This window comes from Moschus berezovskii, chromosome 11 (assembly GCF_049115385.1).
Source record: "Moschus berezovskii isolate FMDL1 chromosome 11, NW_MosBer_1.0, whole genome shotgun sequence".
Lineage (NCBI taxonomy): Eukaryota > Metazoa > Chordata > Mammalia > Artiodactyla > Moschidae > Moschus > Moschus berezovskii.
The window spans coordinates 105,984,157-106,008,238 of NC_142470.1; the positions used below are offsets into that span (position 1 = coordinate 105,984,157).

Consider the following 24,082-nt stretch of genomic DNA (forward strand, 5'->3'; position numbering starts at 1 on the left):
GTCCGTGGGCCCCACCTGGGCCCAGACCATCACACCATGTTTTTCTCTTTGCCGCAGGCCCAGTACTTCAGCCTCTGGGAAGGTGTCTGATGGAGCAGAGCAGGGGTGGCCCAGCGCTCCTGGCTCTGGCAAGAAGTGAACACGGCCTGGGTAACTGGAGTCATGAAGAGTGGAGGCCAGGGGAAGACCACCCAGCTGAAGCGAGCGCCTGCCCCGCCGCTGCCCTGAGGCCCGCTGGGCCCGGGCTCTGCTTCTCACATGTCCATCCCTTCCCCATCGTCTCCACTCCCCAAGGCCTGCGTCTCCAAAACTCTGGTTTCCCCGGGCCTCCTGAGCCCTCCGCCACCATCCTCCCCACCCTCCTCCACTTCTCCGTGTGTCACTTATGTGAGGGTTCTTTGTGCACACTAAAGTCTCAGCATCAGTGGTTTAGAAGAGTTCCTCCGGTCCCTTACTGAGGGCCTGTGCCCAGCGTCCAGTTTCCTGATTTCTCCACTTGTGCTTTGCAGAATTCTCACCCGGGGCCAGTTGTGTGACTGGGTCTCAAGCCCTGCCCTGCCCCCTGCAGCAGAGGACTGTTTTTTAAACCTTCAGGGTTTATGAACAGTCTTGGCTATGGCCTGAAAGCTGTCAGAAACCCCTGGAGCAGGGGTGGGGAACATCCGTTTGGACCAGTCTGAAACCACCCCTTGCTGCCACTGGGGAAGAGCCATGGTGTGAAATGGTAGATGAGGGCTGTAATTACCCTTAATTCGGTTTATTGTCAAGCTCTGAAATCAACTCCCAGACCTAGGAGTTGGGAGCGGGGGTGGTTAGTTCCCAATACTTTTTGTTTTCTCTTGGCCTTACCCAAGATCAGGTTTTGTGGGCCCTGATCCCTAAAGGAGTGCTAGATGTCTTCGACCTGCTCTCAGAGAGCAGGTATCCTTCGGTACCCCCAGGATATCCATGGGTATCACTTTCTCTCTCTGCCCTGAGAATCCATTGCTAGTCTCTGGCCCTTCCTGAGCCTTTCTAGGTTGGGAGCAGTTTTACAGGGGCCACAGGAGTTGGAGAGGAAATAGCAGAATAGTGCACTGGGCCGGTGCCCATGATCCAGCTCAGCCCCTAGCATCCGCCAACGTTCACCATGGCTGTGCTTGTGACTCTCTCTGTTTATTTGTCCCTCCTCTTTGTTCTGTCATGCCAAGTTATGGCCGGTTAAGTAGGAGAGAGACTCCCCCCAAATAAAGGACCTTCCAGGCCAAGTGCCTCAGTTTGCAGACCCAAAGGGCAGCCCATCACTTCCTGGGGGTTGGAGGTCCTCACTGGGTCCCCAGAATGCTGGGAGCTGGTGTGTGGGCTCAGTCGTTCAGTTGCGTCGGACTCTGCGACCCTATGGACTAGCTCACCAGGCTCCTCTGTCCATGGGATTCTCCAGGCAGGAATACTGGAGTGGGTTGCCATTCCCTCCTCCAGGGGATCCTCCCGATCCAGGGATCAAACCCACGTCTCTTGCATCTCCTGCGCTGGCAGGTGGGCTCTTTACCACTGCGCCACCTGGGAAGCTGCTGGGAGTCAGGGGCATCTATAATTCAAAGGGCACAAGCTCACAGCAGGGTGCCAGGCACCATGCAGGTTGTCTCCCTGCCTCTCTGCCTTTGCCAGGTGAGAGGTAGAGAAGCTGTCTGCCAGGGAGGCTTGGAGGCCCAGGCAGCTTGCCTGGGAGTTCTGGTTTCTTTTCCTGGCCACATCACAGCCCCCCTCGGCCAGGGCGCCGCCGAGGCCCCAGCAGCATCAGGTAGGCCTGAGATCCTCCGATACCAGAGCGGTGGCTGCGAGAAGCCACCTCCTTCAGCCCCCTTCAGGGCGGCCCCAGCTCCTGACACTGCGCGTCCTGACAGTTAGTGCACGGCTATTCAGTTTGCTCTGGAAACCTGGAAATCACCTTTGAAATTTCCCTTCTTTGTTCTCGCTGCCAAGGGAGGCCTGAGAAACTGAAGCGGGGATTTTTCCAGATTCTCAAAGCTGCCCCTACTGGGCTCAGAGAAAGGGTTTGAGCTGTCCAGCTCGAGAACCCTTCCTCTCCAGGCAGGGTTCTTGCACACCGCCCCCTCCCCTCAAGCACACTCATCCCCGAGAGAGAAACAGATACCAAGGAGAGAGGAGGCGTGGGTGACAGCTCAGGCCCTCCGGAGGCCTCACTGTAACCTGAGCAGAGGTGTGCACTCTGAGGTCGCCCAAGGGCGTGCGGTATCCCCCAGGACGTGTAATGGGCCCTCTCTGGAACTGGCTTGGAGCTGACCAGATCTTCTAAAATCAGTCCAGGACCAGTGGAAGAGTCAGCCTCCTTGAAGCCAAAAGTTCACAGTGATGCTGGCAACTTCACCACTCACGCCTTCCAGATCCCCGAGCGCCTGGGAAAAGGCTGGGGATATCCTGACGGCGGCCACTGGAAACGCAGCACCGGGGCTGTGATGACGGACGCTTTCCTGCTTCCTTCGGTGATGGTGGCAGGGAGGGGCTGGAAGGGAAGGGCTTCCCAGGTGGACGGCTCTGATAACCCTCCTTCAGGAGGAAGTGGAGGGAGGAAGTCCTTTTCCTCTGTCCCCACTCACCTCGGTCCACAGGCCCCCAGATCCCTGAAGGGTGGCTGACCCAGGCTGTTTCATTTCCCCACTGTGGGTTGACGGCAGCTCCTGACTGCCTTGGAAGTTGGCCAAGCAGTGTGGACTAGAGAACCCCACTGTGAACCCTGGGCCCGCCTCCTGGCGATAGGCAGCCTCTGGTGAGCTGGAGTTAAAAGGAAGGGGCACCATGGCAGGTGACCAAGACATGGGGACAAGAGGAGCCTAGCTATCTACATAAGACTCCCAGATCTGTCTCTAGGGGCCAGCATGAGCTGCCAGTGGGTCCTTAGGGAACCTGGCGGGGGCGGGGGGCGGTTGGCATTTAGCACATATGCCTTTTCTTGGCCACAAGCAGTTAAACAAATGGGGTAAGAGGGTCTGTCAAGGCCTAAGGCATGAACGCTGGGCCCCTTCCATACGAGTGCAGTCAGTCACTTCAGTTGCACTGAAGTACAGCTTTGCACTTCAGTCCGACTCTGCACGACCCCATGGACTGCAGCCCGCCAGCCTCCGCTGTCCATGGGATTTCCCAGGCAAGAATACTTGAGTGGGTTGCCATGCCCTCCTCCAGGGGATCTTCCTGACCCAGAGATCCAACCCATATCTCCTGCATTGGCAGGCGGATTCTGTACCATCTGAGCCACCAGGGAAACCCTCATTTTTAAGTATGAATCATGAGCAGTCATGCAGGAAACTTTATCCCCTGCCCACCCACCCACGGAAAAGGCGAGCACTGGAAAGGAACAGAATCTAGCAGGAAATGAGCAAGGTAGAAAAGGGGAGCAGACAGGGAGCATTTGAAAGGGAAGGGCTCTGTGATGAGGAACCAAGAAGCCCGCCTTGAGCTACAGATGTCCCTACCAGTGAAACCAAACCCCTTCAGAGACTTTCCACGGGGGCCAGGTGGGGCAGGAGCTCCAGTCTTGGCCTGGTAACCCTCACACCTAGAGGTGAGGAAAGACAGCAGGAAACTTAAGTGTCTGTGTCCTAAAAGTTGTCAGGATTTCCCATAACTTAGTGGAAAGATGGGATCAGGAGCCTTAAGGCCTGATTTAACATTCTGACCTTACTAGTTATCAATGTGACTTTGGGTAGGTTATGCCTTTCTGCCACTCATCTGATCTATAAAATGAGAGAAGCAATGCCTACTTTGTAAAGGGTGGTCGTGAGGGCAGAGTGAAGGCAGGTTGCAAAGTCTAAAGCACAGACCCAAATGTGAAGGTACCCGCCTATGGATTTACCTGCCCTTAAATTAAGAAAGCAGGGTCTAACTGGGACAGGGGGGTTGCATCTTCTCCTGCCCTGTCAATTGGAACAGAGCCTTCTCTGCCCACCCCTGCTGATGTACTATAGCTTTCCCCCTATCTCCAGTATCTCCAAGGCCTCAGCTTTTTTTTTTTTTTTCTTTTTCTGGTGCAAAGGAGCTGGGAAATGTGGCTGTGGCCAGTGTGTGAGAAGGGGCCTTTATGTATACCAGCAAAGACCCAATTGTTACTGAGTCCAAACTGGGCTGCTTTTCCCAATTATCTCCACTACTCTTCTGGTCTCCACTTTTTCTGATGCCAAGTTTTAACCCAGAACAAAAGCTCCTGTCGGGACTGATTTATAATCCAGATCTGCTGACAAGGCCCTAAAGGGTCCGTCCCCTCCAGGGCTGCACCATGCTTAAAGTTACCACCCAAGCAGGCCATCAGTCTCCACCTCTGCCTTTTGCCCCTAGCCAGGAGGTGGCATCTGTCTCCAGGTCCCAGTGGGGTGGCCCCCCTGGGGTTCCTCTGTTCACCTGCCCAGCTCAGAGCTGGCAAGGAGGACAGCCCAGCACCGCCCAGGAGGCCAGAGCTACAAGGTACTTCTAGGAGCGGCTGTGGGCGGAGGCTAGAGTCCTCCAGCGTGGCTCCCCTCAGTCCCTTTCATCTGAACATCAGGGCTCATGCCACTTGTTATTCAGCCTTCTAGTGGCACCAGAAGGAGTCATTTCCTGAGGGTAAGCTCAGCGAAACTGAAGTCGAGGGTTGTTTCACCCGGATCAGGACGAGGGGGTCGCTGAGCGGGTCCCTACTTAATGGAGCAGAGGCACACGATCTCTTGTTTTGAGATTTTGGGGGGAGGGGTCCGTCTTCCTGGCTGGTGAGGCCCGTTCCGGTCTGATCGCAGGGGTCAGTGGGAGTTGAAGAAAGGAAACAGAATCGGGGGCCAAAAGACCACTCTTGGTGCGCCCCAAAGAGAAGCCTGGGATACTCTCCAAGAGGTGGCCCGCCCGCCTTCGTTCCAGTAACCATTGCGTGGGGAGGCTCTTAGACCCCTTCCCGAGCCGGGCTACCCAGCCCAAGCGGTTGACTTTGGGGGACACTCCGGAAAAACCGGGTGAGTCCGACACCCACCTTGCTAGGGCCCGATGTCCCTCCCCCGCCCCACCTCCCGGCGCGGTGGCGCAGATCTCTGCTGCTGGGTGCGGGGCGGCCCGGCCCCGGGAGGGGCGGGGGTCCGAGCCCCCAGGCCGGGAACAGGGAGGCGTGCGGGTCGCAGCCCCCTCCGGGGCGGGCCTTCGCGTCCCGCCCCCGGCCTCCGACGACAGCCCCCACCCCGCCTGACGTCAAGGGGGAGGTGGCGGAGAGCCTCGGCAGCGGCGGAGAAAGAGCCGGCGCCCGCCGCGGTGGCGCGGGGAGCCCGAGCCCAGGGGCGCCGAGCCGAGCCGGGCCGAGGGGCGGTGGCAGAGGGGCAGAGGGGCAGCGGAGCAGGGCGGGCGGGCGCGCGCGGGCGGGCGGGCGGCGGCGGCGGCGCGCGGGCAGAGGCGGACCGTGGTCGGAGCCGAACGCGAGGGCGGCGCCCAGAGATTCAAGCAGCGGAGGAGAGGTGAGTGAGGCCGGGGTTGCACGGGGCCGAAGCCAAGGGGCTCTCCGGGGCCGCCGCTTTGTCCCCAGACTCGAGCAGGGGGCGCCGCACGCGCGAGGGACAGGGTCTGGGGGCGCAGGGAGGGGCGGCGGCGGGGACAGCTGTCCGCCCGAGCGCCTCCCTGCGCCTCCCGCGGGCTGCTTGGCGGGGGCTCGGGAGCGGGGCTAGCGGCGCCCGCAGCCCCGGGGTCGGGAGCACGGACTGGCCGGGGGAACGGTGCTCAGGGTGCGGGGGTTCCCTCGTACTGTCCGGTCCGCGCCCGCGGTCTTTTCCAGGCCCCCGAAGTGCCCCCGGCTCCCCCACCCCCGACGGAAAGTTTGGGGCGGGCTTGGACAGAGGCCGATGTTGTGAGATCGGATTTCCCTGCCGCGGCCCCCGGCCGCGCGCCCGCTCCACTGGGGAGGCGGGCTGTCCTGGAAAGCCAGGCTCCGGAGCCGCGCCGCCCAGTCCCCGGCTGGAGCGCTCGTCCTGCAGCTGCTGGGGCGCCGTCCGCGGCCCGCCGCTCGGGGTGGGCAAGGGTGGGGGGCGCGCCGCCGGGACCCCGCACCCCTCTGCACACCGCCGCCCCCGGGGCTGCCCGTTTCCCCCGCCCTGGGAGGAGCAGTGCCGGCAGAGCCTCGGAGCGCGCTGCGGGGTCCGGCCTGGGCCTAGGGTAAGGAACCGAGGGGAGGCGGGGGGTGTGTTGGGGGGCGGGTTGAGGGGTGAATGCATCCCCGCCCCCCGCCGCCCTTCCCGCGCTGGGGAACTGGGCCGACAGGGGGCGTCGGTCGTCGGGCTCCGCCACGCTCCCAGCGCCTCCGCTTTGTTTGCATTCAAATCCCCGGAGCTGGGGGAGGGGAGAGTCGAGGGGAACCCGGGACGGGGTCCCGACTGGACCCTTTGCTTTGGGGTGAACAGATCCTCAGCTTCTGTGTCTCTGTGCCCTGGAGGGCCGAAGCAGTGGAAATTAATCCAGATGGCCTGCCCCGGCCGGGGTCCCGGCGCGATCCCTGAGTTGGGAAGGCTCATCAGACCCCGGGAGAGCGCAGCAGGCGCTGGCCCTGCTCCGGGCGCCCCCGCGGTCCAGGAGGAGCCCCCCGACGCTCCTCACTTCCCCCCGCCCCCGCCTGAAAGCGCCGCCGGGAAGATCCCTGATGAGACCAGAGATCTGACCCGCGGCCCCTCAGCCCGAGGCTGGTATCTCCTAGGAGGCTGAGCGTGGAACAGGATGAAGCTCCGGTCCTTTCCACGCCCATCCCATTCCACTTCCTGCCTGCCTTCTTGGGCAACAAAGGGGCCTCGGGAAGCAGGGGGCCCCTCCAGCTACCGGCCCCACTTCAGCCCTGTGATGTGGAACGGGGTTTTGGGCTCTGCCCGGCTATTGTCTGCGCTGGGGGAGGGGAGAGGCTGGACCGCGACCCCCGCAGGCCTGACGCACCGAGTCCTCTCTGGGGGGCTTTTCCAACCACCTGCCCCACTTCCAGGTTCATCCCCTTTGGGCTGGCTGGAGCCCCAGTAGGGCCAGGTCCTGATCGCAGAGGTTATTTTAAGAAATCCTTCCAATCTGTCAGGCCCGAGTGGGGGAGGAGGGTCCTCTCTTTATTTTCTTAAACAACTTCCTGTCCAGGAGAAGTGGGGGAGGGCCGGAGGATCTTTGAGTGTCCACTCTTCCAGCTGACTCAGCTCTCCCCGTCCCCTCAGGGAGACCCCACGGTCCTTTGGAAGCTGTGGGGATGGAGGCCAGGTGTGGGAGGGGACTAGGTCGTGCTCTGGGCTGGAACAGCTGGGGGAGCCCCGGGGAGGCCTGATCAGATCTTCTGTCCTGTCAGTGCCTCCTGGCACCCGGCTTGTGTGGGCCCCCTTCCGGTCTGTTTTCTCTGGCTATGATTCTGACCCTTTCTTTTCCCCCAGCAGGGCAGCTGGCCTGGAGCTCAGAGCCGGGGCGTGTGCCATGGCCCCACACTGGGCCGTCTGGCTGCTGGTAGTGGAGCTGTGGGGCCTGGGCCTGGGGGCTGAGGTGTGGTGGAACCTGGTACCCCGGAAGACGGTATCTTCTGGGGGTGAGTGTCTGAAGGCTGGGAGCAGAAGGCCAGGAGGGACTGAGGGGTGCTCAGGAATTGCCTTCTGGAGTGTCTGGCTTTATTCTGCAGTTGGGCTCAAGGCCCTCATGTATGTGACAGAGCTTTCTAAGAAATGTGAGTGAGTGCCTCTAGGAACCCAGAACTGGTCATCCAGGCCAGGATCTGGGGTGACCCTCCTTACGCTTAGGACCTGGCTGCCTTGTTATCCAAGAGTGGCCATTCTGCACCTGTCTCTCCACATCTCACTTCTGGAATTATCCCTAGCACTGAGAACCTAAAGACAGAAACCTGAGCCAAGATAAACACGAAGCAAAGGGTGTTACACCCACTCCCAAGTCTTCAAGCTCTGAGCCCCCAGGAGCCCACTTAGCAACCCTGATACGACAACTCCCCCTTCTGCTGACCTGATGCTCGTGCCATCTGATGGCCCTGCATGCGGGGTGCGCATGCTCCTGTGGGGGAGGGGGCAGTGGATCTGACGGCCCTTCTGCGCACACACACCTGTATGCAGAGCTGACGTCAGGTGTTTGTATCATCCGTGCGCTCTGGGGACCTAGGATGAGCTCACCTCCCACAGGCTCCTCGGTGCTAACCAAGCCCTCCCTTGCTGGTCTGTCTCTGGGCCCATCATTGGCTCCAAACACTAAGGATGGTTTAGGGGGACCCTGAGAACAGTCCAGCAGCTATTTTGGGGGTTGACATAGGAATCCTGTGGCTACATGAATGTCGTGGCACCCAGCTCAACGGATAGCAACAGGTCTCCCCAGCCCCAAGGCTGTGGTACCATCTCTGGTCCCCAGCCTCTGGTTTCTCCCAGCCCGATTCCGTCTCCACATCCCATGGCTGGCTCTGCTTGTACCCCTAGCAGCCTGCACTTGGGACCCACTGGAGGGAAGGGTTCTCTTAAGACAAGGATCGCTCGCAACCTCCGTCCATCCTGCCCGGCTGGATCAGGGGCCAGGGCAAGGCTGGACCCTGGTGGGGGCAGTGGGCAACAGAGCAGAGAAGGAAGCAGCAGCGGAGGAAGCGGGGGCGGGATGGGGAGGTGGCTACTGACCCTGAGAGTGAGAGCCATCAGTCTGATGGTTTCCTCTGGCCGGACACTGTGGCTGAGATATCCTTCCTTCCTCCTCTCCAGCCCGGATTTGCCTCCCTGGGTGGGGAAAGCCAGGGAGGCCTGGGTGGAGCTGTCAGAGTCAAAAGCCTATTCAGAAAATGCCCTTTATTGCTGGTCAGAGGGACTTGGCTGGCTCTAATGTGCGGTGACCATTGCATTAGTTCAGTGCAGTCGCTCAGTTGTGTCCGACTCTTTGCGACCCCATGAATCACAGCACGCCAGGCCTCCCTGTCCATCACCAACTCCCGGAGTTCACTCAAACTCATGTCCATCGAGTCGGTGATGCCATCCAGCCATCTCATTCTCTGTCGTCCCCGTCTCCTCCTACCCCCAATCCCTCCCAGCGTCAGAGTCTTTTCCAGTGAGTCAACTCTTTGCAATTGCATAGAGGAGGGCTAATTCTGGGGGAGAGGGGATGGCTGGAGTCCCAGGAAGGTCCACTCTCCCCAGCCCTGGTCACTCTGGCCTTGTCCCTGCAGAGCTAGCCACGGTGGTGCGGCGCTTCTCCCAGACAGGCATCCAGGACTTCCTGACGCTGACCCTGACCGAGCAGACGGGGCTCCTGTACGTCGGGGCCCGGGAGGCCTTGTTTGCCTTCAGCGTGGAGGCTCTGGAGCTGCAGGGAGTGGTGAGAGGTGGGGGAGCGGGAGGCACACGGGGGTGAGAAAGGCAGGACCTGGGGGCTTCGCTTGGACAGGCTGTCCCCTCAGCTTGGCTGCCCCCACCCCATTCTCCCCGGTGAGCATGTCGCTTTGCCTGCGAGTCTGCAGACTCGCTGGGACCGCTGCGCTGGGGTAGTGGGGGCTCTGGTCCTCTCTGGAATAAGCTTCCAGAGAGTGGGGACAGACTCGGTGTCCCCATGTTGCTGCCACGAGCCGTACTGATGACACATGCTTGGTGTGTGCCTGCAACGATGCTGACGCGTTCCCTCCCTGTCCTCAGATCTCATGGGAGGCGCCAGCGGAGAAGAAGGCTGAGTGTATCCAGAAAGGGAAGAGTAACCAGGTCGGCTCTCTGGGACCTGCTGGCGGGCAGGGGGGATACACAATGCACGCTCTTTCTGCTCCGTCCCAGTGCTGGGCTGGGGCCCGGGGTCCCTGTGTTTCAGGCACTCAGACTTTAACAGACGCCTCTCTGTCCCCAGACGGAGTGTTTCAACTTCATCCGCTTCCTGCAGCCTTATAACACCTCCCACCTGTACGCGTGCGGCACCTATGCCTTCCAGCCCAAGTGCACCTACATTGTGAGTGCTGCTCCTCGCCCCCAGCCCCCAGGCCTGTCCCTGTTGCGTTCTCATGGCCTTGTCCCCACCCCTAGGACATGCTCACCTTCACCCTGGAGCGCAGCGAGTTTGAGGACGGCAAGGGCAAGTGCCCCTATGACCCGGCCAAGGGCCACACCGGCCTCCTTGTGGGTGAGTGGCTGGCCCATTTCAGGTTGGGGGTCCCCAGGACTTGTTCCCACTCTGGGACCATGTGGTCTGAGTGTCTGCACCTCACTTCTGCATGGGTTGACCACGGGTCTCCTGTAGACGGTGAGCTGTACTCGGCCACGCTCAACAATTTCCTGGGCACGGAGCCAGTCATCCTGCGGAACATGGGGCCCCATCATGCCATGAAGACGGAGTACCTGGCCTTCTGGCTCAACGGTGAGCCCTGAGAAGCCAGCTGGGTGTGGGAGGCGCCTGGAGGGCCTGCTGTCCGGGCTGACCCTCCTCCCCTTCCCCCCCAGAACCTCATTTTGTGGGCTCCGCCTACGTCCCAGAGAGTGTGGGCAGCTACACGGGGGACGACGACAAGGTGTACTTCTTCTTCAGCGAGCGCGCCGTGGAATACGACTGCTACGCCGAGCAGGTGGTGGCCCGCGTGGCCCGTGTCTGCAAGGTACAGGCCGCCGAGGCGGGCAGCCCTGGGTGCCCGGCAGCCCAGCAGGGCTGACCGGCCGCGGTGTCCCCTTGCCGTTTGCCAGGGCGACGTGGGGGGCGCGCGGACGCTGCAGAGGAAATGGACGACGTTTCTGAAGGCACGGCTGGTGTGCTCTGCGCCCGACTGGCAGCTCTACTTCAACCGGCTGCAGGCGCTGCACACGCTCCAGGACGCCTCCTGGCACAATACCACCTTCTTCGGGGTTTTTCGGGCGCGGTGGTGAGTTGGCCAGGAGCCCTTGGGGGTGGGGAGGAGCGGGTCTGTGGGTTAGGGATGGTTGATGGGGCAGGCCTCTGGGGGAGGTCCTGGGGGTTTTCACCACCCCTCCGTGAGAGGTGCCCCCAGTGGCACTTTGAGCTGCCACCACATCACGTGTGGCCATGGCCTTCTTGTGCTTGGGCCCTCCCTTTCCGCTGCACTCCCTGAGCTGTGGGCACCCCAGCTCTGACCCTTGGGGTCCCTCCCTTGCTGTGACAGGGGCGACATGGACCTGTCAGCAGTCTGCGAGTACCAGTTGGAGCAGATCCAGAAGGTGTTCGAGGGGCCCTACAAGGAGTACCACGAGCAGGCCCAGAAGTGGGGCCGCTACACTGACCCTGTCCCCACCCCGCGGCCCGGCTCGGTGAGCTGTCCCAGGCAGGGCTGTGCGCGCGCTCCGCTCTGGTGCCTCTCCCTCTGAGCTGACGGCTGCCCCCAAACCCTGCCCACCCCCAGTGCATCAACGACTGGCACCGACGCCACGGCTACGCCAGCTCCCTGCAGCTGCCCGACCACACCCTCAACTTCATCAAGAAGCACCCGCTGATGGAGGAGCAGGTGGGGCCTCGACGGGGCCGCCCCCTGCTGGTGAAGAAGGGCGCCAACTTCACCCACCTGGTGGCGGACCGGGTCACGGGGCTTGATGGGGCCACCTACACGGTGCTGTTCATCGGCACAGGTGGGTACGGGCATGGCAGCGTGGGGATAGGCGAAGGCCTGTGTGCCCAAGGCAGGGAGATCCAACAGCCCCACCCCAGGACCCTCCTGCCCTTTTCTTGACACCTGTTCCCCCTCCTACCCCTACAGGAGACGGCTGGCTGCTCAAGGCCGTGAGCCTGGGGCCCTGGGTTCACCTGATAGAGGAGCTGCAGCTGTTTGACCAGGAGCCTGTGGAGAGCCTGGTCCTGTCCCGGAGCAAGGTGACCATCAGGCCCCACCCACTGTGTCCCTGCACGGCCCCCAGTCATGTGCTTGGCCAGGGGCGGGGAGATGCCTGAGAGGGAGCGAGAATGCTTGTGGAATCTGCACTCTGCGGGCGTCCTATCTTCTCTACAGCCCGGTCCTGACGGTGCTTGGCAGCTGTTTTCAGGCCCCTCGGGGGGACTGTGCCGCCGTCCGCCAGGCCTCATGCCACTTTGGCTCCTGACGCCTTCATGATGTCTCCTTGCCTGCCAGCCCCGACCCCCGGCATAGTCAGCAGTTCCCTGAAGTGCTGCTCGAAGCTTCCCTTCCCCATCCACTCCCTTCCCACGTGTCTGTAGCACTTTCACGTGCTTGGCTTTTCCAAACTCTGGAGGCTCAGGTTGTTCCCCAGAACGTGGAATCATGGCAGTAAGAAAGCCTGTAGTTGAAGAAACACACGGATTGGCGCTCTCCACTGAAACAGAGGAAAACGCCTTATGCTTTGCTGGTGCTATTGTGAGGCTGACGGGATCTGCGGAAACTGAACTTCCTGCGCTATTTATACTATTCTGGAGCCGTGTGTGTGTGTGTGTGTGTGTGAGAGAGAGTGTGTGTGAGTGTGGGGCACTGAGTGTATGAGGGTGAGTGGGTGTGAGTGTGGGGCACTGAGTGTGCGTATGAGGGTGAGTGGGTGTGAGTGGTGAGAGTGTGTGTACATGGGTGTGAGTGAGCAGGCACAAGGATACTTCTCAGCCTCACAGGTCTGCTGTTCCTTTCTAACCAGGTCACGGCTGTAAGGGGCTTAGGATTGCTCCTGGCTTATAGTAAGCCCTCTGTGCCTTCCCAGCCCTCAGATTTCCCGCTTTGGGACGCGAGCACAGCCCACTTCCTGCTTCGGGCCCCGGGTGCCCTGGCAGTCATCCGAGCCCCCGCCCCGGGCCGTGTCCGGACCTGGCTCAGCCTCCCTCCTGTGCTTCTCTGGCAGAAGCTGCTCTTCGCGGGCTCCCGCTCCCAGCTGGTGCAGCTGCCCCCAGCCGACTGCGTGAAGTACCGCTCCTGTGCCGACTGTGTGCTCGCCCGGGACCCCTACTGTGCCTGGAACGCCAACAGCAGCCGCTGCGTGGCCGTGGGCGGCCACTCCGGGTGAGGGGGGCTTCTGCGTGCGCGCGGACCCGCGGGGAGGGGAGGGTGGCTGAAGCCGGGACGCTGACGGATCCCTCTTCCCCCACCAGGTCCCTGCTGATCCAGCACGTGACGGTCTCGGATACCTCGAGCATCTGTAATTTCCAGGGCAGTAAGAAAGGTGAGCCGTTGTCTTAGCGCTCCTTCCGGGCTGTGCGGGCCTCGGGGGACCGGACCCGGGCTGTCTGTGTCCCGCCTCGGCCTGGGCTTCTTGCACCCCACTGACTACAGTTTTCTCTGCCGCTACAGTCAAGCTCACGCCAAAAAACATCACAGTGGTGGCGGGCACAGATCTGGTGCTGCCCTGCCGTCTCTCCTCCAACCTCGCCCACGCCCGCTGGACCTTCGGGGGCCGCGACCTGCCCGCGGAGCAGCCGGGCTCCTTCCTCTACGATGCCCGGCTGCAGGCCCTGGTGGTGATGGCTGCCCAACCCCGCCACGCCGGCGCCTACCACTGCTTCTCGGAGGAGCAGGGGGCCCGGCTGGCTGCCGAAGGCTACCTTGTGGCGGTGGTGGCGGGCCCGTCGGTGACACTGGAGGCGCGGGCCCCGCTGGAGAACCTGGGGCTGGTGTGGCTGGCTGTGGTGGCCCTGGGCGCCGTGTGCCTGGTGCTGCTGCTGCTGGTTCTGTCCCTGCGCCGGCGGCTGCGCGAGGAGCTGGAGAAGGGTGCCAAGGCGGCCGAGAGGACCCTGGTGTACCCGCTGGAGCTGCCCAAGGAGCCCACCAGCCCCCCCTTCCGGCCCGGCCCCGAGACAGACGAGAAGCTCTGGGACCCTGTGGGCTACTACTACTCAGACGGCTCCCTCAAGATCGTGCCTGGCCATGCCCGGTGCCAGCCCGGCGGTGGGCCCCCATCGCCGCCGCCGGGCATCCCCGGCCAGCCCCTGCCTTCTCCGACACGGCTCCACCTGGGAGGTGGCCGGAACTCCAACGCCAACGGCTACGTGCGTCTCCAGCTGGGAGGGGAGGACCGGGGCGGCCTCGGGCATCCTCTGCCCGAGCTCGCCGACGAACTGAGGCGCAAACTGCAGCAGCGCCAGCCGCTGCCGGACTCCAACCCCGAGGAGTCCTCAGTATGAGGGGGGCCCCTCCTGCGGCAGCCTGGGAGGCACGGCTCCCTATGTTTTTGCACAGGCACCAACTACCTCAGGGACATGGCGTGGGCAACCTGCTCTGCCCGGGACAGACCCTGCCCGGCACCGCCCGGCCATGAGGACCTGCTCTGTCAGCACGGGCACTGCCACTTGGTGTGGCTTACCAGGGCACCAGCCTTGCAGAGGGCACCTTCCTCCTCTGTGAGAGGCTGTGAATCACAGACGCGTGGGACCCCAACAGCCAAAACCTTTCAAGGCAGAAGTTGCAGGTGTGGGTGTGTTTGTGTACATATGTGTGTGAATGCAGATGTGTGCATGTACGTATGTACGTGCGTGAGTGCGTGTGTGTGTGTGTGCATGCGTGCGTGCGTGCGTGTGATGCAGTCTTCCTGTTTCTGTCAAGTCTTCCCTTGGCCTGGGGTCCTCCTGGTGGGTCACTGGAGCTATGAAGGGGAAGGGGTCCTATCACTTTGCCTCTCCTGCCCCCACCTGTCCCCAGTAGGGGGCAGCCGTGTACATATGGGGGTGGGCTGGGCAGGGTGCTGTGCCCCTTTGGGGGAATCAGGGCTCTGGGGTGGGGCCTGGTCCTGCTCCCAGGGCTATGAATGTTTTCAGGGTGGGGGGAGGGAGATGCAGCCTCCTGTGTGTTTGGGGGGAAGGGTTGGGAGGGGCCTCCCACTTGGCCCTGGGGTTCAGTGGTATTTTATACTTGTCCTCCCTGGCAGGGCTGGGAAAGGTTGTGTGTGAGGGGAGGAGGGGAGGGAAGGTGAGAGGGGTGGGCATGCTGTGGATCTGGCATATCCTCTCCCAGCCCTAGGAGGAGGGCTCCCAGCAGTGTAACTTATTGTGTCCCCACGTATTTATTTGTTGTAAATATTTGAGTATTTTTATATTGACAAATAAAATGGAGAAAATGAAACCGTTCCTGTCATGGAGATAAGACACTTGGGCTGAAACCTCCTGGGTGCCAAGAGGGAGGCTCCCTGTGGGCTGAGTGGGACTGGACCGCCCTCACTCAGCCTGCCCCTTCAGTGGTCCCCTTTCTGCTTGTGCCCCTCTCTAGAGAGGGGTCCAGAGGCCCGGCTCCAGTGTTTTCCCACAGTGGTGGGTCGGGCTGGGAACCAGACCAGGGTCACAGCCTCTGGGGAGCCAACCATGGCTTCTGGCCAAAGGGAGAAGCCAGGGCTTGGGGAACAGAAGCAGCGGAGGGGGAGGGGCCTGGCTTCCCAGGACTCTGGGAAGGGGAAATGGGAGTGGGGGCCGCGGAGAGGAACGTCCTAGAAGCAGCTTAAACTTGTGTGGACTGGCTCATGTGAGAATGGGGCTCCCCACCACTTTAAGGGAAGAATGATTACTTTCAGCCTTTACCTCCAGGAATGTTAGTCTTGAATGCTTCAGATAACCATGCAATATGGAACTTCCTCCACTGCCACCCGTAGGCACCAAGCCCCTTTGCTATAGGAAGGAGCCTGTCCAGGGACAGGATATTTTTAAGAAAACCAGGACCTAGCCTGGCTGCTATAATTCACGCCCACACACGGGCCTTGGAAATGAAGAGTCCTCTTTTCCCTTGACCAGTCTGGGGGGTCTGCTGCGGCTGGAACCAGCTGCTGCTGGAGTCCTGCTGTAATAGAGGCCTGGCATCTGCTGATTTGAGCAGCTAGCTTCCTGCATGGTCAGTAACCCACAGCGGAAGGAAGTTGATTCAGTAAATTAGGTGCCCACTGAGGGGTGGTGGTGATGGTTCCAGTTTCTTTTCCCTGCACCCCCAGCCGCTACCCTGGGCCTACTTGCAGGTGGTTTCAGGAGCCAAAACAAGTGACCATCTGCCTCCCATGGCGTTTCAAGAAGTGGGTAGCAGGGACGAGAGGAAGGAGGGGGTCTTGGCCTTTCAACTGGTCACCGCGTGGCCGTGGGGACAAATCCACCTGAGCCCGAGATGGTGGTGGAAAGAGGTGGGGAAGGGGCCCCCGACCCTGGGGGTCCCGGTGGGACCAGGAGAACCTGGGGGGGGCCACAGACACGGCCGGCTGCCCTCCCCCAGGGCCGGCCCTGGGTCTCCGCGGGCGCGCCCGGCCTCCGCTCAGCCTGGGGCGCCCTCTCGTGGCCGCTTCGGGCCGGCGCCGCAGGCCCCGCCCTGCCGGCGCGATTGGCTCCCGGGCGCAGACTCGGACGCTTGGTTGGGCGGCCCCGCGGCCCGTGCGGGCGCCGAATGGCCAGACCCGGCGGCACGCCGAGGCCGCGCCCGCGCCGGTGCCCGCGCCCGGCAGCCGGTGGGCGGGCGCGCAGAGCGGCATGGCGGCGCCGCGGCGCTGCGCGGGTGGGCCCTGCTGCTCCCAGCCCAGCGCGGCGCCCGGCGTGCAGCAGACGCTGGACGAGATGGACTTCGAGAGGGGTGAGGGCGCGCGCCTCTGCCGGCCCGGGCCCTCCGGCGTCCGCAGGCCCCCGGGGCCAAGGAGGCGGCCGTGGACCGGGGTCCCTGGCGGGAAGCGGCCGGCGTGGGGATGCGGGTGCGGTGGGAGCGGGCCGGCCGTGGGCTCGCAGCTCCCGCGTAAGGAGAGCCCGCCGGGGACCTGGCGCGAGCGCGGCAGCAGAAACGCCGGCTCGCCTGCAGGTCGGGAAACGGGCACTGGCTGGTAGCTTTCCCCAGTGGTGCGGCGGGATCCGACTCACCGGGTGCGACCCCGGGACACCCAGGCCCGCTCCGAGGTCTGAGAGGGCCCGGGCGGCGGAGTCTGCTTCCAGGGTACTGCACCCGCCCCGAGGGTATGGAGCTTCAGACCGGGGGGCTGCGCTGTTCCGGGCTGTTGGGCGCTGAGGGTGTCATCCTTCCGTGGGCGTCAAGCGGGGTCACGCCTTTGCCCCAGATATCCATGGTGCCCGCGGCTGTGAACACAGAGCCTTGCTCTGTCGGGTTCCCCACCACCCACACGGCCTGCCGCCTTTGCCCCCGACTCTGCTCAGGCCTTCCAGCCAGAGCCCCTGAGATGTGTGTAGGGTTCCGAGGACTCTGAGGATTCCACAGATTAGATGCCTGCTCACCACTTTGCGTGTGGTTTTCACTTTGGGCTGACACCTGACAGTGTTTGGTTGTGACTGTATATTCAAACATCTTAAATAGTGCTTTATCCAGCACTGGTGTGTTTGAAGTGGGGAAGAAGGGAAGTTGTGTCTGGCCAGTCTCCTGTCCTGGTTAGACAGGCCCCTGGTCTGTCTGGCTCACAGTGATGTCTCCAGCGCCCCTCCCAGAGCACAGCTCAGAGGAGGTGCTCCGGTCACATCTGTTGAGCAGACGAATTCCCATTTGGCAGATGAGAAGACTGAGGTTGACTAGTAAAGGAAGTGCTAGAAGCCCCCAGTCCTTGGACATTATTCAGTGCTTGGGTTGTGCCTCTGCAGGAATCTGGTCGGCAGCCCTGAACGGAGACCTGGGCCGAGTGAAGTATTTAATCCAAAAGGCAGCGGACCCCAGCCAGCCTGACTCTGCAGGCTACACGGCTCTAGTGAGTTGTTGCTCCCTGGGCGGGGATGATGTTTGCCTTTTCCCTTCTCCCACTCTTTCTTCTCTTCCAGCAGGGTTTCTGTTTAAGCATCTTATGAACCTGGGTTTTTTTAATTAGCTGAGGTGCTTTTCACATGATGTTTAACATCATTTTCTGGAGAAGGCAATGGCAAGCCACTCCAGTACTCTTGCCTAGAAAATCCCATGGATGGAGGAGCCTGGTAGGCTGCAGTCTGTGGGGTCGCTAAGGGTCAGACACGACGACTGAGCGATTTCACTTTCACTTTTCACTTTCACTCATTGGAGAAGGAAATGGCAACCCACTCCAGTGTTCTTGCCTGGAGAATCCCAGGGAAGGGGGAGCCTGGTGGGCTTCCGTCTATGGGGTCACACAGAGTCAGACACGACTGAAGTGACTTAGCAGCAGCAGCAGCAGCAGCATCATTTTCATAATGGTAATGGATCCACCTGCCAGTGCAGGAGACGTGAGAGACCTGTGTTCCATCCCTGGGTTGGGAAGATCCGTTGGAGAAGGGAATGGCAACCCACTCCAGTATTCTTGCCTGGAAAATCCTATGGATGAGGAGCCTCTTGGGTTACAGTCCACAGGGTCGCAAAGAGTCGGATACAACTGAGTGACTAACACTTTGACTTTTCACTTTCATAACGATACTGTGAGGTAGGGTTGGTAATTATTGAGACTTCCCTGGCAGTCCAGTGGTTAAGATTTCACCTTCCCATGCAGGAGCATGGGTTTTATCCCCGGTTGGGGAACCAAGATTCCACATTCCTGGGGACCACTGAGACCGAGTGCCACAAGGAAAGATCCCGCATGCTGCGACTAAGACCTGACAGACCCCAGAATAAGTAAATGTTTTTCTAAAAAGGAATGGTTCTTATTCCCGCTTCCCAGTGGCTGAGCCTGAAGCTAGGCGTGCAGGCTCGCCCTGGTCACCCAACTGCCAGAGGGGGCTGCAGCCAGCTGCACCCCTCACCCAGGCTTCTGCCTCCTGACCCCATCTCTGTTCACCGCAGCACTATGCCAGCCGCAACGGGCACTACGCTGTGTGCCAGTTCCTTCTGGAGAGTGGGGCCAAGTGTGACGCCCAGACGCACGGGGGAGCCACCGCCCTGCACCGTGCCAGCTACTGCGGGCACACGGACATTGCCCGGCTCCTGCTCTCGCACGGCTCCAACCCCAGGCTGGTGGACGCCGACGGCATGACCAGTCTGCACAAGGTGCGTCACCTCTCAGAAGTTTCACAGGCTCCGAGAACTTCTTGTCTCTTGTCATTATAAAAGTTGGAACATGGGAAGTCTCTGACTGTCCAGTGTTTAGGACGTGGCACTCTCACTGCTTGGGCCCAGGTTCCATCCCTGGTCAGAGAACTAAGACCTCACAGGCCACATGGCATAGCCAAAAATAAAAAAGGTATAACATGTTCATGGTAGAAAACATGGGGATAACAGAAAAGCATAAAGTAGAAAATCGGAATCATTTGTAATCTCAGTGCTCACCTATCATCACTTTAGGATTAACGTATAATTTTCCAGCAAGTTTCCTGTGCACATAAATTAGTATAAAACATAAGGTGTCATTTTCTTTCTCGCAGTGATGCATCCTCAGTGCTTTTTCGCGTAGTTTTCTGAAAATTGTGCCTGCCCTTCCAGTCCACTCTCAACACTGTGACCAGAGCGATCACTGAATTAAAGTTTTTCTGCCCAGAAACCCGTGCCCACAGTGAATGGCTTGAGGAGTGCAGAACACCTGCTCTGGACACAAATGTCGCTCCCCGCCCCCTTCCCAGTAGCTCAGTCTTCTGGGTCACTTTATTGACTGGGGGATTTCTGCAGAAATTAACACTTGCGGCTGGCGATTTTTCTTTTGGCCAAAAATTAATTCTGTTGTTTCACCAACACTTTGCAAGTTATTGGGCTTCCCAGGTGGCGCAGTGGTCAAGAATTCGTCTGCCAAGGCACGAGATTTGGGTTTGATCCTGGGTCGGGAAGATTCCCCTGGAGGAGAAAATGACAACCCACGCCAGTATTCTTGTCTAGGAACTCCCATGGACAGAAGCGCCTGGCGGCCCACAGTTCATGGGGTCACAAAGAGTCGTATGTGACTGAGCACACGCATTGTGGGTTGTTACATTCAGTAGTTACACCGGACACACCTGTAAAGTCTTCTAATTTTTGTGAAATGTTGTCTTCAATCCACTCTGCTGTAGAAGCAAAGGAGCATTCTCTTTTTGTTGGTCTAATATTCATATCGTCTGAATCAGAACTTTATTCTAGAGAACCAGCATCTTAGACACTAGCATATGTGTTGCTTGGAGGATTGGAGAAAGTATCTTCATAAAATTCACCAAAAAATTCCTCACTCAGAATTTCTCGATGCATCATTTTTGAAAATTTTATGTTTATAATACATACAGCGTTGGGACAGGAACCCAATGGAACAAAATGTGAATGATGACGACGATTATGTTACATAATGAACCCGGATCAGTTTTAAGCTCCAGCAGTGAAAAAAATAAAAAATAAAACAAACTCCAGCAGTGCACAGTGAAGTTAATTGTATCACTGTCTGAAAACGTATTGGTATGTCTCTGGTCAGTCATGTGTTAGGGCATCCCCTTTTGCCAATTTCTTGTTTACCTTTGAAAGGCAGTTGATGCGTCCGTAAGGCCTGTGTGTATAATCTGGTCCTCTCTTAGCCCACTTGATCTTCTCCCAGAGCCATGGTTTAAAGCGCAGTTCGGACCACACCATGCCTTAGAGTCCTCTGGATGCTTGCTTCTCCGAAGTCCTTAAGCTGGTTAACAGGCCTTTGGGGGTTGGTCCCTGCCTACCTGTCAGCTTGTCCTGAGCTCCCTCCCAGCCCCTTGCCTGTTACACCCAGGCCCTGCTAGTTGTTTTCAGTTTCTTTTTCTTTTAAGTAATTTATTTCCTTACTTTTGGCTGTGCTGTGTGAGCTTTTCTCTAGTTGCAGCAAGCAGGAGCTCCTCTTCACTGTAGTGAGCGGGCTTCTCGTTGCAGTGGCTTCTCTGGTTCTGGAAGACAGGCTGTAGAGATGTAGGAGGCTTCAGTGGTTGCAGCTCCCAGCTCCAGACCACAGGTCCAGTCGTTGCGGTCCATGGGCTTAGTTGCTCCTCGGCGTCTGGGATCTTCCCAGATGAACCCGTGTCTCCTGTGTTGGCAGCAGACTGTTTACCACTGAGCCACCAGGGAAGCCCCCGTCTCCCGTCTCTTGAACCCACTTCTGTATCCCTTGCTGCCACAGGCAGCAGCTCCTGCTGTCCGGAGGCTTCTCTTCCTGTGCCCTCTGGCTTGTGTCTGTTCCTCTTCCTGGACCATCACACGCTTAGAGAGCCTTCCTCTTCCTCGCGGAAGGCAGCTCCCCCGCCCGGATGCCCAGAGCACCCTGCACCTGACTCCTGCCTCTCTTCCCTCTTGGAGCCCCCTCTCCGTGATCTCTGCCTCTCTCACTGGACGGCTGGAGTTGGCCTTATTTCCTCTTGCAGCCCGAGCACCAGGCTTAGATGCCAAGAGAGCAGCTGGGGGCCCTTTTGTGTGGAGACCCTTGCCGGTTGGAGAGGCAGATTGCTCATTTCCCAGTGGTCTGAACCGGTGTTGCTCGAGGGTTTGACCACCACGGCTCCCGCGATGAGTGCTGACAGGCAAGACACCGCCGGGGACAGACCCAGCTGCTTTCACCCACGGCTTGCAGCATTCTCGAGAAATTCAGAGAATGAGTATGTGTGAGGGATATGCACCATCCGGCCTTTCCTTCCAGCCTGCCTCCCTCCCGCCCCTCCTCCCTTCTGCAAACGTTGTCACCTTATGTGGTTTTTTTTTGCTAAACGTTATTTGCAATTCGTCTCACAACTGCTCATAACCCACCTGCCTGAATCGAAGCAATAATATTCAGAACGCCGGGTCTGTCCTCATCAAGATTTTTATGCCTGGTAAAGATTTAGATTCAAATTTGCGATGGTGTTGGGTACTGGTATTTGATACCCTTCAGGAGCCCTTGTCTGTCGGAAGAAGTGGGGATTGAGTGATATAGCTGTTGAGAGCTCGAACTTTGGGGTCAAACAGACCTGACCTAGAATTCCCCAGGCTGCCACACGAGCTCTGTGACCCTGGACAAGTTACTCAACTTTTATAAGCCTCCGTTTCTTCATCTATAAAATAGAAACAATAGTATTTCTTACCTCTGATGGTTATTGGAAACGTTGAATAAGATAATCTATGTAAGTCACCTAACTGTTCTTGTTTGGAGGATGTGGGTTAGAATTGACATCCGAATTGTTCATCTCAGAGGGAAGAGGAGAACCCTGGGTAGTAGATTGTTTCTCTCCGCTCATCTGAAAGCTCCCTAGGACACGGGCCACGTCTGATGTGTCCTGTGCCCCTGGTGCCCCCTGTAGACAACATGCGTGTTTGTGTGGATGCTCAGAAATCTAGAGTTCTGTCCTTGCTCTTTTCTTCTTTTGGGCGTGCTGGGGCTTTGTCCTGTGTGTGGTCTTTCTCTCGTTGCATCAGCGCAGGCGCCCCTCTAGTTGTGGCGCGCAGAGCGTGGCTCTCGGTCTGTGGGCTCAGTTGCCCTGTGGTATGTGGGATCTCCCTGGACCAGGGATTAAGCCTGTGTCCCCTGCGTTGGCAGGCAGATTCTCAACCACTGAGGAAGTCCCTGTATTTGTTCTTTTTTTTTCCTCCCCTTTTTGACCGCACCTGGCGGCATGTAGGATCTTAATTCCTTAGCAGATCCCTGTGGCATGTGGAATTTTTCTGGACCAGGGATTGAACCTGCACCCTCTGCAGTGTAAATGCAGAGTCTTAACCACCAGATGGCCAAGGACGTCCTCCGTACTTGTTAATGTGCAGGCTTGAGGAAAGAAGCATGGCCCCTGAGCAAAGGGCACGGGAGGGAAAGCTCAAGCTGACTGCCCAAGCAGCACCAGGGTGCCCCACCACCCTGCACATGCATCACTGGCAGGAGTCAAGGGAAATCTGCTCAGCCAGCCAGCAAGACCTGTTTTAGGACCTAAAGAGCCCCAGACGTAGAGCAAGAAAGAGCGGGGTGCAGTGGGGTTCAGCCTTTGATCGGGCTCCTCTCCCCGCAGGCCGCCGAGAAGGGTCACGTGGACATCTGCTCCCTCCTGCTGCAGCACAGCCCAGCCCTGAAGGCTGTCCGGGACCGGAAGGCCCGGCTCGCCTGCGACCTGCTGCCTGGCAACAGTGACCTGCGGGACCTGCTGGCCAGCTGAGTCGCCGCCTCCTGTCTCAGCCAGCGCACCAAGGACTCAGACTGGCCCTCCCAGCCCCCACCTGGACCGCACCCGAGCCGCAGGGTGAGAGCCTGAGGCCGAAGGAACCCAGCAGAGCCTCGTTCTGGCCCCTCGAAGCAGGGGATTCACATTGCGGGGGCTGCCAGGGTTACCGCCTGGACAGATGATCGTATTCTAAATTAGCTCATGTGGAAACATCTATCCATTTAGAAAAAATAAACTTATAGCCTTACCTCATCCCCTGCACAGAAATAAATTTGGAGGTAAGACCCAAATCTGAAAATATAAAACTATGTGAGCATGAGAAGAAGCTGTGGAATACATGACACATGAAAAGCTGCTTTCTAGCCAGATGACCTTGGTACAAGTCCCTGTACCCATTGTGTCCCGTGTCCCCATCTCTCAGATAGGAGTGACTGAGGTGGGGTCCTCGTGGGGATGAGACGAGTGAAGCTCTGAGGAGCATTGAGAGGGCGCCGAGCCTTGCAGACAGCATTTGAGCTCCGGAAAACCTGACCCACACCTGCATCGACCATAATCTCACTCATGTTGACTGAGAGACTGCAAAGTGCTGTTGCTTCACATTGCATTCCTTGCTAATTACTAGCGAGGTTGAATGCCTGTCTTCTGTGACCTTCTTGTTCAAATTTTTAATTAAAAAAAAATTTTTTTTTGACTCATGGGAGGGTTCGTGTGTTTTGGGTGTTGATCCTTTGTTTTGTATATGTATCTTTTTCATGCTGACTTGTCTCAGCTGTGTGTGTTGTTACCTGTTTAGGAAAATTGATACAGTGGATGGCAGTTTGGCAATATCTACTAAAATTTAAGTGAGCAAGACCAATACTTCTAATTTCTCTGTAGCTCCCTAGAGAAATATCCATGTATACAAAGTTATTGTGTTATTGTGTGTGTGTGTGTGTGTGATCTTAGTTCCCTCACCCAGGATGGAAGCCGCGTACCCTGCATTAGAAGCACCGAGCCTTAACCGCAGGTCCCCAGAGATGTTTATTTACAGATGCATTTACAAAGATGCGCGCTGGAGCACGGGGTGAAATGTTAACAAAAGGAAAAAAACAGTAGCGTGAACCCCAGCGCTCCCAGTGGGGACAAGGAAGACCACCGAGCAGCCGGCAGAGAGGAGGGTCCCGCCCATGCGTGCAGCCTGTGCCGACGTGGAGAGAGTGCGGAGTCGTGACCACAGCAGAGTAGGTGGAGCCACGTAGGAACACTGACACACACTCAGGAG

At 59.0% G+C, this 24,082-nt stretch overlaps 3 protein-coding genes across 6 annotated transcripts in view; all 3 read left to right on the forward strand.

Moving 5' to 3' along the window:
* FAM178B (family with sequence similarity 178 member B) overlaps positions 1 to 424 on the forward strand; it is a 101,481-nt gene extending 101,057 nt beyond the window's left edge. For both annotated transcript variants that reach the window (XM_088841660.1, XM_055401232.2), the window contains exon 16: positions 58 to 424. In XM_088841660.1, coding sequence (XP_088697786.1) covers positions 58 to 90 — 33 coding nt within the window. In that variant the 3' untranslated portion in view covers positions 91 to 424. The remainder of the gene's footprint in view (positions 1 to 57) is intronic.
* A 4,904-nt stretch (positions 425 to 5,328) lies between these two features.
* On the forward strand, positions 5,329 to 14,660 carry SEMA4C (semaphorin 4C). Of its 2 annotated transcripts, none has more exons than XM_055400265.2 (15): positions 5,329 to 5,462; positions 7,392 to 7,540; positions 9,158 to 9,306; positions 9,621 to 9,683; positions 9,823 to 9,921; positions 9,996 to 10,092; positions 10,210 to 10,326; positions 10,410 to 10,561; positions 10,647 to 10,822; positions 11,081 to 11,225; positions 11,318 to 11,540; positions 11,669 to 11,781; positions 12,750 to 12,907; positions 12,997 to 13,067; positions 13,196 to 14,660. In XM_055400265.2, the coding sequence occupies exons 2-15, from the start codon at positions 7,432 to 7,434 to the stop codon at positions 14,023 to 14,025; spliced, it is 2,502 nt and encodes an 833-aa protein (XP_055256240.1). In that variant the 5' UTR covers positions 5,329 to 5,462; positions 7,392 to 7,431; the 3' UTR covers positions 14,026 to 14,660. The 2 variants fall into 2 exon arrangements, with proteins under 2 accessions (XP_055256240.1, XP_055256241.1); XM_055400266.2 differs by having other exon boundaries at positions 5,340 to 5,462; positions 7,395 to 7,540.
* A 1,560-nt stretch (positions 14,661 to 16,220) lies between these two features.
* ANKRD39 (ankyrin repeat domain 39) lies at positions 16,221 to 23,512 on the forward strand. Of its 2 annotated transcripts, XM_055401143.2 has the most exons (4): positions 16,233 to 16,435; positions 17,440 to 17,543; positions 18,578 to 18,781; positions 22,672 to 23,512. In XM_055401143.2, exons 1-4 carry the CDS (start codon positions 16,336 to 16,338, stop codon positions 22,813 to 22,815), a joined length of 552 nt encoding a protein of 183 aa, XP_055257118.1. In that variant the 5' UTR covers positions 16,233 to 16,335; the 3' UTR covers positions 22,816 to 23,512. The 2 variants fall into 2 exon arrangements, with proteins under 2 accessions (XP_088697787.1, XP_055257118.1); XM_088841661.1 differs by lacking the exon at positions 17,440 to 17,543 and having other exon boundaries at positions 16,221 to 16,435.
* Positions 23,513 to 24,082: the final 570 nt, after the last annotated feature.

Coding starts and splice junctions, on each gene's coding strand:
- SEMA4C (XM_055400265.2), top strand. CDS start 7,432: ATGGCCCCACACTGGGCCGTCTGGCTGCTGGTAGTGGAGCTGTGGGGC. Junction 10,823..11,080: donor GGGGTTTTTCGGGCGCGGTG/GTGAGTTGGCCA, acceptor TTGCTGTGACAG/GGGCGACATGGACCTGTCAG. Junction 13,068..13,195: donor TTTCCAGGGCAGTAAGAAAG/GTGAGCCGTTGT, acceptor CTGCCGCTACAG/TCAAGCTCACGCCAAAAAAC.
- ANKRD39 (XM_055401143.2), top strand. CDS start 16,336: ATGGCGGCGCCGCGGCGCTGCGCGGGTGGGCCCTGCTGCTCCCAGCCC. Junction 17,544..18,577: donor CTGCAGGCTACACGGCTCTA/GTGAGTTGTTGC, acceptor TGTTCACCGCAG/CACTATGCCAGCCGCAACGG. Junction 18,782..22,671: donor GCATGACCAGTCTGCACAAG/GTGCGTCACCTC, acceptor CTCTCCCCGCAG/GCCGCCGAGAAGGGTCACGT.